Source organism: Chaetura pelagica, unplaced genomic scaffold (genome assembly GCF_000747805.2).
Source record: "Chaetura pelagica isolate M959 unplaced genomic scaffold, ChaPel_1.0 scaffold307, whole genome shotgun sequence".
Lineage (NCBI taxonomy): Eukaryota > Metazoa > Chordata > Aves > Apodiformes > Apodidae > Chaetura > Chaetura pelagica.
The window spans coordinates 144,901-157,642 of NW_009953940.1; the positions used below are offsets into that span (position 1 = coordinate 144,901).

Genomic DNA, 12,742 nt, shown 5'->3' on the forward strand with positions numbered 1-12,742 from the left:
TTGGTGTGCACACTTAAAAAGCCTAAAAGCCTTAGGAGAACTTCATTAAGGGGATCACCCAAGATTAAAACAAACTGATTTTCCACAAATGATTTCAACTTCTTAATCAACAAGTTACGTAGTATGGGAGCACAAGAAGAAATGTCTTGGGCTGTGACACGACTTGTGCAGCAAAGTAACCCTTTGCTGTGTCTAGTGTGAACAGCATCACTTATGTATTTGACAACACAATAGCAAATCCTTTCCCCTCTCCCACTCCTTACTAATATCAACATCTTGGAGTGCTGCATAGAAAGGGATGTACATTCATAAGGATCTGTACCTTTCTATTCACAGCAGCAGACAAGCAATGGGAGAAAAACAGGAAAGATACCTTCCTTTCAGACTATTTTCCATCTTGATTCAGCTCAGTGTGGAGTGATAGGCTAAGTATAACAGGTGATAAGGGTGTTCCAGTCTAGAGCAGCTCTATATAAGCAAACACGTAAGTTTCCAGTAGAAGCGGAAGCTAACTTAGCTGTGGTGTTGCTTAAACTGGAACACCACTCTCTTGAGTTGGGTGCTGGACATTGGCACATGCTGGTATTTGCTCTGTGGTGGGTCTTCCCCCCAGCTTCACAGGAAACAGCAAAACAAACCTCCCTCTTGCCCTTAGAGGGAATCAGACACATGGAAAAATGATTAGCTTTAGGCATAGCTGAAGAGGCAGCCAGGGTAGTGCTGTAGGGAGAGCAGCTGGATGGTGCCATTTCTCTTCAAGCAATACTCCACAAGAGCAATGAAAGGATGAATAGTCTGTGCTTGGTTCACCAGTTTTAGATCTGAGATACTTTAATAGTCACTTATTAGCTACCCCAAATGTGACCAGACTTCAAAGGCTCTTCTCAGAGAAAAATAAATTTACACTTTCTCTAGCGAGTGACACAAATAGTTAGTACCATAATCTTGATTTGGCTTTCCACTCTCATGCTAATTTCAGGATGGAAAAGGTTACCCTAAACAAGTGTCACCTTTTTACTTGTCCTATAACCCCAGCTTTTTCCTGACTTCTATTAATTTAATTTTTTTTAATTACATAGGTTTACTGGCCTGAATTGACACTCACATGACAGTTGCGTTCACAGATAGTGCAAGTGTGGAAGTTCAGCTGCAGTTTCATGGGGCTCCCACTGTTGCCAATTTGAATTAAAATGAAGGCGACTGAAATATATCACCCCCTTACATCCTAGCCAGATTTACTGGCAGGTTCTGGGAGCATTCCAGATCCTCTTGGACATGTGCTTTTCCTCCTTTGCTAGTGTGAGTTAGGGACACACAGTCTCAAGTGGACAGAGGATACACATCAACAAGCTCATTGTTTCTTAATTTATCACTAACAAACAGGCAATTAACGAATGCCAAATACTTCTTTGCTATATACCTTGGATGTCTTTTCCCCTTCGCAACAGAGAGCACAGCTAGGTTTAAATGATGATATCATAAACTCGGCCCACTCTTCCCAGCCATTCCCGTACCGCCTGGCGCACACGGATATCTGTCACGTGGCAAGTCAGCTGGCTGATACAGGGGAACACAGCTGGCTGCAGGGCTGTGAATATTTGATCTGGCAGGGCCTGAATCTGGTTGAGAACTGTCAGCACCATGTTGGTCCATGCCTAGAAACAAATTGCATACAAAGAAGACTCTTTAGAAGACCTTTCTAATTAGATTATGCCATCAGTTGAGGCAGAAAACAAGATAACTGGTGGCTGCAGCCTCATGAAGAGGGCTAAGTGATGGTAGCATATTCATTTAATGTTCACTGTGTCTTCCTAATTCACATTCAGTACTCTAAGTCATTGTTTGACTTTGTATTGTGGGTATTATGCTCACCCTTTAGCACCTTTTATTTCATCCCACAGTGAACAAAGACTTCCAAGTCTGTTACTTGCATTGATTAGTTCACTTTGACATGCAAGCACCAATTTTCTGTTTAGCAACAGAGCTCACTACTTCTACTGTGGGACTGACAAAAAACTTTAAGTACAAAAGCATGGGGACAAGCAGCATCACATTTTCAAAGGCCTTTAAGTGGTCTACAGCCCTTAGCTGAGAGCAATGAGTTCACTGTAGGTTGTTAGTTTTTTGGACTATGTGCAGCTTTGGCCCCAGTCACAGAAGCACTCTTGAAAGCTGTACTAGTACATGCCTGATAACTTCTAATGATTTTCTTTTGATCAGTGCCAGCTGCTGAAATATTCAGTCCTCATCCTGATGACTTCTTTATGTAACAAAGACTTAACAAAGATATTATAATTATTGTAATAAAAGCAATAGAAAAATATTTATAGGTATCTTTTAAATTGTTATTATTACTATTAGCATTCTACCAGTATGTCCTACCTGTATCTGGGCCTCAGCATCCCGAACAGATATATTCAGGGAACTGACTGTGGATCCTGAGCGTGGTCTCTTCTCTTGTCTCAGGATCTCTGGACCAGCACTGAATGAATGCCTCATTTGACCTTGATCTATAAGATGTTGTGGCCGCTGGAGTATGGGTGAGTCTGGCCCTCTTGAACCCAGGAGCTCCCCTTTCTTTTCCACTTTCACCTCTTTGGTGAAGGATGCCATGGCCTGTTGCTGCTTTCTTTTCTTGTATTCTGACATGAGCTTGGAGATAGTTTTGTCAGTGGCTATGGTGTAGATTTTGTTACCAGCACTCTCCCACCATTCTTTTTTTCTGGTTTGCTCTTTTTTCTCTGGTTTAGGACTTAGGGGTGGAGGTAGCAGCAACATTTCTCCACTCCCTCCTCTGGGCGTCAGGCTGTCACCCAGTTGGTCCCTGATTTGACTCCGGTCATCTTCTGATGGTGTGTCCTTCCCAGATTGCCCTCCAGTTGATGGGGTGGAAGTTTCTGAGTGAAAGGATGGTAAAATGAAGAAAGGGTCACCTTTGAACACTGGAGGCTCCTCTACATTATTCTCTAGGTCCAGATGCATCTGGATATAGTTGTTGCACAGTTCCATACAGAGCTTATGAAGCCGCTTGATGAGCCATCCCCAGTCTGCGTTGCTGACGGGATGTACACTCAGAGATGGTATTCGAGCCCTCCACTGTCTCTTCTCCTTTCCTCGTGGGGGACTGACCTGGGCAGTTTCTTCAAAAATGTCTTCATCTTCTGAAGAACACAGCTGTGATGAGTCTGTGCTTCTCTCATCATCTTCAAAAAGGATCTTCTTCACCTGGTCTGCACTGATGTTCTCCTGGTTCGTCAGGATCGCACAAACCAAAGCGTGGAAGTAGATGTTGAAGCTCATTGCTGACTGGCGGTACAAGTTGGCAGCTCCACTAATGCCAGACACTTTTTTCAGCAAACACTTCAACCCAGGTCTGGTGTCAAACTCTTTGGCTGTTCTATAGGAGTCCAGCAGTAAGTCAAAAATGACAGCCAGGTTTTGCATGGAGATGTACCTGAGAAAACCAGCCAACTTGTTTTCTGGTACTTGTATTGTGATTTTCTCCTCCAGGTTAGAAGGGCCTTTCACAAATTCTTCCAATAAGATGTCATATAAGTTCTGGAGCAGTACTTGGTGGGACAGCAAGCTCACCACTATAGTCCTGAAAGGAATACTTGGTAAACCAAGCATGGAAAGGAAAAAATTCAATTAAAACAGTGCATTGTGCTTTTACTAGAAGTACAGGAATACTTAATATTTTAGTATCTAACATGAAAGATGTAAATGAAAGACCAAATTTCAGAGCCTTGTTACAAAAAGTAGAGGAAAAGAAAGTTGTATCATACAGTCTTTTAGCTACTCTTTCAAATTCTTTCCTAGAAGGGAAGACACACTTACTTTGGTTAAGAAAAATAACTGTCCACAGCAAGCACACTAATGGCACTTGAGCAGAGGTGGCATTAAAACAAAGGTCTACTGCAATTTGTCATTTTCTCCAGAGATGTCTAAATATTCTGTTTCCATTTCATGGCAGCTGCAAGTACTCTCAATATTCCAGCCTCCTGTAACTGATTAATTTGTTAACATGCAAGTTATACAGCACTTCTGCCATTGGACCCTGACTATATTTTCTATTTTTGTTGCTGAACTTTGGCTAAATTGCAGTATCTTTAAAATTCCTCCACTGGTATGTTATCCATCCTTAACTGCCATGACAAATTGAGGTCAAAACTAGTTTACCACTGAGTTTCTATTTCCACTAATGCCAGGACTACTTCTTAAAAATAAAACACAAACAGCCAAACAACCACCAACCAAAAAAATAAATCTACAGAAACATCAGCAGTGCAATGGAGCATGCAAAGAAGCTTAAGTCTTGCTGAAAGCACATGTCACTGTTTGCTCTTAAGACTTCAACTTGAACACTGAGAGCCTAGCATGGAAATATCTATTCCTAATCCTGTTTCTCACATGTAATACTGGGTGATTCTTAGCTGTGCTCCTGTGACAGATGCTGTGCTTTGTTCTAGATCTCTAGATTTTTGATTTGCACAGGAAACCCAGGAATGGTAAATTCTCCCAGCCAAAATTTTCAGGTAATTAATTAGTAAATAACATTAAAAGGCTTACAGGCAACAGAGGCTAGGAAGAATTATAAACTGTGAAACCTATCTAAAGGCTTTTTTTTTTTAAGTGTTTGCATAAGATTAGAGTAGTGATGCTTCAAATGGAGCTGATGCTCTGGTACACACAGTAATACTTGTTTTGATTTAAGGAACTATAACAGGTCACATTTTGATTAGCACTGCTGTCTAGTGAGGAAGATATTTTTCAATTTGCTTCCAGTACTGAAAGTCAAAGTAACTCTTCAGGTAACATGAGAAGTTCAGTTGTAGATCATTCAATTTTTTTGTTGCAAAAATTCTTCTATTTTTACTAAACAACTTCTAAAAGTGTTTTCAAAATAAAGTCTATTTTTGAGAAATCATATCACAACTCAGTTTTGAGAATGCAACACTTAAAAAATTAATCCAGAAAACATTTTAACTCTCAAAATTTTTACTTATAAAAGCACACAAATGGTTCTGATTTTAAAAAGAAAAAAAAACAACAAAAAACCAAACACACAAAAAAACAGTATTGAGACTTCTGAGGGACTACCCTATGCTTGGCCATGTAGAAGCAACAGGTCAGAAAAAACTGCTTCTAGGGTTAATTTACTGTTGTAAGTTCACTTACCATGACTCAGCTGCCACTGCTGATACATCAATAAAATTTAATAGTTTTGTTCTCTGACAGTGCTAAAATCTTGATGATTAATACATACATTGGAGGTCTTTATGGGGAAGCAGTTTTCTACTGTAAAAATCATTAAAGGCTCTGAGTCAGAAAAAGCTCTTAAGTGCATATATAACATTAAATGGGTGCTTGCATTGATTTTAGGAGACTAATCCTCTTTCAAAAGCAGGATCAAAATGGAGATCTGCTTTTCCTTGTAAGAGCCAGAAGACAGTTTCCAAGGACAGTTAGGAGTACTGGTCAATTCCAAAAGAAAGTAGTACAGAGCTATAGGTGAAAACACACAATGCCAAAGCTGGATGAGGACAGTATTTTCTTATTCTGCCCAAAGTTTTGAATTGAAATAGATTATTGCTTTTTAGGAAGAAGTAAAGCTCCCTTACCCCAGCTTCCTGTGAAACGATGCAGCATTAAGGAAACAAAAGCAAAAAGGGAGAAGAGAAACCCCACTAAGGTTAAAGTAAAACTTGAAAGGCCACAGTTATTAGCATGCATGACTGGCACACTACTGCAGTGCTGTAGCAAATCATATGAAGAACAGTGGCACAGTCAATTTTTGACACCTGTTTTAGTGAAAAATGAGCATTGCTGCAGTAACATTTGCCTGCTGGCATATAAGCTTTTTGCAGTTGTTTAGACAGAGATCAGTGTGAGAGCATTCAGAGTTTGTATTAATTGCAATCCTTATTTATTTATGTATTTGTTTGTTTAAAGACAGGCAAGAGCCATGCTACATTTCTGAATGGTGCCTGTTAGATTGCATGGCCTTAAGTGCCACAAGAGGGGAGACCTCCAGTCTCTTGCTTTACATCCATTCTAACAAGAGGAATGATCTGCAAACCTTTGGATAAAGCAGATGTTTTCCCACTAAGAAGGAAGGGTTTAGACTGTGACCTCAGCCTTTCTTTGTGCAGGGCCCCATTCTCTGAAGGCGAGGCAACAGAGCACCTGCTCTTGGGAGATGGGATAAACTTCTGGCCAGCTGTTTAAGAATACAGGCATCTTGCATGGTCCTTCTTCCTCTCCATCCAAAGAAGGACCATGACATTCTGGCACCTTCTTGCAAGCAATAGTTTAGTTTTGAATGAGAACACCTGAAGTGGTGCAGAAGCAGGTTTGGTATCTAGTAAAAGACAACTTTGTGCCATGTGTCACATTCCTTGCAATACAAACACAAACCCTGAATGCAGAATTCCAATTCTTGGCCCTATTGATACTACAGCAGTTGTTTAAACAACTGAGTGCAAGCAAAAAGACATTTTATTTGACAGGATCAGATTGTCATGCAAATGCATGAGTTTCTGAGGCAGTAACATCCACAAAAATAAAGTGTCAAGCAAAAACAACATTCCCTGGATTAATATGTTGACAGTTTCACAGCTTTGGATGTGGTCTCCTCAATTTATAGTGCTCCTATGTATCCCTTAACTTTTTCTACTTTCTTAATGCAGTAATACTGAATTTAAAAGGCCATTAGTGAAGCAGACATCATTTCACTTGATAGGTACCATTACAAACACAGCAGCACTTTCAAAGCTTTCTCCAGTCTGTTATTTCTAACTCTACTCCTTAAAGAAAAGAACCTCAATATCGGAAAGATTGTCCTAGTATTTCCTAAGGGAATTCTTAATTTAACCTGCATTGCCTCTACTTGAAGACTTTGTGTGACCTCATGTATCCTTCAGGGACTTGTAACCTACCAATTTTTACTATCTATTAGAATTGCTCTCCCCATTCAGTTTTCTGAGGGCCACATTCGAGACTCTTGACACAGGCTAGTCTGTAACTGTAGCAGCTCTTGCACGTGCCTGCTCAGCAGTGTATGACCATGGGTACATTTGGAGAACACAGTAGGAAACTACTGCCTCCTGTGTTAGAAAACTTAATTCTTATTTGATTGCTGTATTTCATTCTTTTGATTACACCTATGGAGACGCACAGTTTGCCAGGCTCTGTTCACGTCTCTGCCAACCTGAAAATATTTTTATCTTGCTTTTAATGGCACAGTATTTTCCTGAGGAGATATTTTACCTTCTCTGGGTATGCCCATTTGGTTTCTTATCTGGTGGGAGGTCAATGACAAGCACGCACGACTGGGCATGTTCAAACCCTTCCTTGTTGCTAGGGGTCTTTGGGGAACACTGAGTCTCTAGCATGAAGACCTAGAAAACAGTAAGTTACATAAAACAGTGAGTTCAGTACTTGAACTGGGTTCTTGTATGGGCCTGAGAACAGGATTTCCTGCATTGTGGAAGATCTGTTATGATGTCTTATTTTTTACAGTGATGGAGAGAATGCAATGTGTCCTCTCAGGCAGGCCCTCCCTGGAGCATGGTACTTTGGTAAAACAGCCTCAGAGACATGGGCTATCTCCAGAAACTCAAGAGAGAACAGGGAAAAGGACAGACATCTTTTTCTTTGCACTTCTTATGGCACAGTCCCAAGTGTAATACCATAATACCATTACACCATAATACCAAAATAAGCTTTCTGCATATCAGAAAACACCATGCATAGTGGAGACAAGGACTTGTTTGCATAATTAGCCTTTTGTACCTAGAAAAGTCGGTTGTTGGAAAGATTTTTTCAGCTGTAAAGAGACAACAGACACCCAATTAGCACTTCTTTAGGCGGGAAATGGGGAAACAGCTCTCAGTTTCTATAGCTTTGTTTTGTAGCCTTGTAGTTGTGTCAAATCCCTACCTGAGAAGGACTCAGGAAGTGCCACTCATAGTGTCTGCAAGAAAGGTCTAAATGTTACATTCTCTATTTTCTTGAGTTGTGTGTCTTTAAAACTCAATTTAAAACATTTTTTCTATTCAAACAAAGTCTGCTACTGCCATATCATTTGTGATCACAAATCCTTGGTCTGTGTGTCTCAGATTTTCAAGCAGCATCAGAGTGTAATTAATCAAGTCAGAAACTGACATCAAGCTTCTGTTGGCTCTTTTAATCCAGCTGCTTTCCCATGCTGAAACTGACATACAGTATTTACAGTTTTATGGTATTCTGCAGGTAATTAAGTTCAATCTGCTGTATTTCAAGGAACTTGTGTCATATAACCGTTTACATAAAATTAACAACCTCCAATGTAGTCAAAAGGACCCTGAGAAGGTTGTCTCAAAGCTTACTCCACTAATTAGGAGTTAGTGGTAAGTTTCAAATAATTTCTTAAATGTCAGCATTATCCTCTAGTTCTCAGTAAGTCTTTTTCTTCTCTGCAATCTATACCCAGGTACTTATAGAGAAAACAATCTGAATTCCTATTCAAACTCTGCTTAGATAGGCTGAACAAATCTTGTTTTTTCCAGTTTCACGTCTCTGTTCTAGTGCATTTTTTGCCCTTTGGAATTATCATTCCTTACCAAAGTAATTAAAAAGGTATTATGACATTTTAGATGAGAATTCATAGTGCCACTACTATTTCCTTTTTTTTAGCAGAAACATTTCCACCAGTGTATGCTAGGGTTGCCTTTTTTAAAGACACTCATCCTGAGTCCTCCTCAGGTACCTGTGAATCTTCCACCCTAGGGCATTCCTAAATCCTACTTACAGGGTGACAGTTTTCATTGTAGTTTTTATTACTTTTTCTCAATACTACTGCTACACAAATAAATGTTAGTCTGGTGATGAGGATGTCTTTGCCCACAGGGTTTCTAAGGAAGGTGGTGGTAAAGATGTACTTTCATAAAGAAAAGCCCCAAGTGTAAAAGGTTCTCTAACTTCCCCTGAAATGTCAGTCAGTACCTGTTGTGCCATGGCTCTGATTCTCCAGTATTCAGCTTCAGCACTTGGCGAGAGGGAGGGGGCTGCCACCTTCACTTCACAGGCATCTCCACTAAAGCTTTCAGAACCACTGTGGAAATAGCCCAACAGGTTCTATAGAGAGACACAACATCAGACTTTCACTGGGCGTTACATAAAGTCAGTGACTGTGGTGTTGTCCAGCCCATTCATGTGTAATACAAGATTCAGAATGACCTGTCCTGTTACCATCAGCCAGTCACCTGCTATTCAACACTTTGATGGACTTGATGCAAAGGTACTGCAGCTTCTTACCTAGGCTGGACTGTGATGAGGACTTTTTTGTTACAAGAAAGATAGAGAGTTGGGAAGCATGCAGATATAGGATCAAGTAAGAAACTTTGCCTTCTGCCTAGTTTTAGCCAATCTAAAGGAAGAAATAGCTCAAAATATAAGTTTTCCCCTACTAAACTCTTCTGTTTTCATACCTGGCAGACTAGACTTGCATTAAGTCTAGACTATTAGTGACTAGGGTTGTCTGTACCTGTTTAGGAAAACTGATTTCAGTCTCTACTATTGATCCAACACCTTTCATTGTGAACTGACAAATTAACACAATTATGACATAATCCTTACGCTTTTTTTCTTGGTTCTGTACCCAAAAAACATTTCTGAAAAATAAAAAGCAACCTGTCAAAACCTAGTGAGTCTGTAACTACTGTGATTATATTTTGACTATCAGCAAAAAGGCAGTTTACCTTTACTGGCTCCAGAGTGGCAGAGAATGCATCCTGCAGGGCACAACACGCAAGCCTCCACATCTCTTCAGTAAAAACAGGCCCTGCTGTCACTAATACGTACCTGCAAGGACACAGGAAAACTCCTCAATGTTCAAGAATGAACTAGACAATTCTTACTAGTAATGGGAGAACTTTGAAAACAGGACAAAATGCCTACTCAGTAGCTAGCGAAGGATATCCACTCTCCTCAGTTTTTACACTGATCTATTTTTGTCATTACACTGTAGTTTTGACCTTTTTTTCCCCCTCCTTTACTTTTCCTCTTTCAGTAGTCATCTTGCCAGGGCAAGAACTACATATTGTGTAAATATATGATGCTATGCTTATTTTGATTATAACAACTTGAAAACTGTGAAAGGTATTAATTACTTCCAAAGACTTGTGGATTTCAACAGAAAGACCCTTAAATTATACTTCCTAAGGATTAATTATTATTGACTAACTGCATGTAAGGAATATATGAGAGCTTTTTATGGGAATAAAACACATAGCAATGCCTAAATTCACAGGTTCTGAAGCAGACAGTAAACAGCAACAAAAGGTTAGTAAGTCTAAAATCCATTATCTAAAAAACAAGACAGAGAGATATTGCAAACTTCTTTTGACATATTTTCCAACTTTACCAGTCCATAAGGTCTTCAAATATATAAAGACAAAATTTTTTTTGGAATATGCTAACAGAGTGAATAGACTGTGTTACCTGATACAAGAGCAGCCAACTCTGGAAATAGTTTCTGTTGGTTCTGCTACACAGGCCACTAGCAACTTGAAAAGATCTTTCAGCATAGTATTGATCATAGTTTCATAACCAATGTCTAGAAGAAAAAGACACAGACTGGTTTTAACATCATTCCCTTTTCAATATAATTAAACAGTCTTGCTACACTTACTGCTATTCAGAGACTTTGCAAAACCAAATCTTTTTATGCAGCTATCACTAGAGTTCAATTCTGAAACATGCATCACATCAAACTGAAATAAGAACAGTCCTTTTGATGTTAACAATATAAAATGCTCAGTTTATAAGTGGTACTGGAGAAATCCTGTTAGATCCTGTTTCTGAATATTCTAGTTCTTTATGATCAAAGTCTTGGTGTCTTCTTTTGGAAAGTGTAATTTAGACTGTGATTATTTAATTTTTAAGATAGCCCTGCTCTGAGCAGAGGCTGGACTAAGTAACTTACCTAGGTCCCTTACAAGTTCATGTTTTCCGTAATTATAAACCCTATAAAGAAAGAAAAGAATGAAAGGAAAGAAAGGAAGAAAGGAAGAAAGAAAGGAAGAAGAAAGGAAAGAAAGGAAGAAAGAAAGGAAGAAGAAAGGAAAGAAAGGAAAGAAAGAAAAGAAAGAAAGGAAAGAAAAGAAAGAAAGGAAAGAAAGGAAGAAGAAAGGAAGAAGAAAGAAAGAAAGGAAAGAAAGGAAGAAGAAAGGAAGAAGAAAGGAAGAAAGGAAAGAACAACCACCCAAACAGGACATTTCAATCCTCTTCCTCTTATGCTTGAGTAACCAAAAAGCAATGAAACCATCTCCCCAAGAAGCTATTCAGTAACTTGCCACTGATGACTGCCAGTAGATGTGACAGTGCAATGACATACCTGAGTGTATGAAATTTTGAATGTGCTCCACTACGAGTTCACAGGAAAGGCCAATGGCATGCCTGAAGTTAGCAGATGCCACATCCCAGTAAGAATGGTCACCATGGCTGCGATGGAGCCAGAGAGACATCGTGGGAAGAAGCAGATGGACAACTGCATAAATGCCAAAGCCTGGGCCTTAAAATAAACACAACAATAGTTGTATATTTTTGCTTACAAAGCTACATGCACAGAAAATTTGCAAAGTTGTTCCAAGCTTGAGGCCAGGGGTGGTGCTAAAGAAGGCAGGTTCTGACACTTTTTTTTGTGGGATGAGAGGAGAAAGAAGTTTCAGATCTAGTTGTCAGGTAGCATATGAGCATTTAGCCAACTGTTCACCTCCATCTTTCCCAGGTCTATAGGAATATGTAATTTTATTTTCTTTTTTCATTTCCTGGACACCAGACAAACATTTTCTGTGGTTAGGGCATTGATAGGGCACTGCACCTCATTATTTTTGCAATAAATGTAAGACTACGTTCAACGTACTCTTACAACATGCCTTTTGTCAACACAGAACAATGCACCAACTGGCACCACAGATTATGCTCTGAGAAAACCCTTCTATTTAAAAATGTCTTAGTGCAGCTCTAGCATGAGTAACACACTGCAGAGAAGGGGTTTAGTATTATATGAGCTTGGGGTCAGGGCTCTACTAGCTCACATTTTATCAAGGCCTTTCATTACCAGGTGTCTTGGCAACGTCCCTCAGCAGTTCAAAGAGCAGATCCAGAGTAGGAGGCTGGTGCTGGCGGGGACAGTTGGATATGGCAGTTGTAAGTTCTTCCAGCAGAATAATCCAGACATTGATAAGGCCTAAAAGTAAAAAAACAAAGGTTAAAAGCCATGAGTGAGATACTACATTGACCACAGGTGGAACATGCCCTCAGAAAGTGATGGAGGCTAAGAAATGAATTAACTTCAAGAGCATGGGTTCCTGCACATTCACCGTTACTGCATAATGGGCAGTATCAGTTTTTGAAATGATGGTCTCTTCCCTTGTTATTTTGTGTTTTGTCCTGTCCTTCTTCTTCCATGTACATTTTGCCTTGGTCTTATTTATTAGTTTACTACTCCCCCGAGTCTCTGTTTAAAAAAAAATAATGGGACATTTTACACATCTCACTACCCTTGCAACTGCCACCCAGAATGATTTGTACTCATTTAGGTTATGCTTTTAGGTAAGGATCCTACAGTGACTGGCCATTATTTTACCGTCCCCATTTGGCACCCAGAACTGAACAGTAATAACGTCTCACGAATTATCAGCAGACTGCCTCACATATCATCTTTAGATGTTCAGAAGTCAGACAGAAGAGTATTAAA

General features: G+C 39.6%; 1 protein-coding gene across 1 annotated transcript in view; it reads right to left on the reverse strand.

The window, feature by feature from the left end:
- Positions 1-1,463: 1,463 nt before the first annotated feature.
- Positions 1,464-12,742, reverse strand: part of KIAA1244 (KIAA1244 ortholog) — a 115,515-nt gene continuing 104,236 nt past the window's right edge. Inside the window, exons 27-34 of the mRNA XM_010001754.1 lie at positions 12,104-12,232; positions 11,378-11,554; positions 10,483-10,597; positions 9,741-9,843; positions 8,986-9,117; positions 7,270-7,400; positions 2,383-3,613; positions 1,464-1,655 (exon numbers count right to left, since the gene is read on the reverse strand). Coding sequence (XP_010000056.1) covers positions 1,464-1,655; positions 2,383-3,613; positions 7,270-7,400; positions 8,986-9,117; positions 9,741-9,843; positions 10,483-10,597; positions 11,378-11,554; positions 12,104-12,232 — 2,210 coding nt within the window. The remainder of the gene's footprint in view (positions 1,656-2,382; positions 3,614-7,269; positions 7,401-8,985; positions 9,118-9,740; positions 9,844-10,482; positions 10,598-11,377; positions 11,555-12,103; positions 12,233-12,742) is intronic.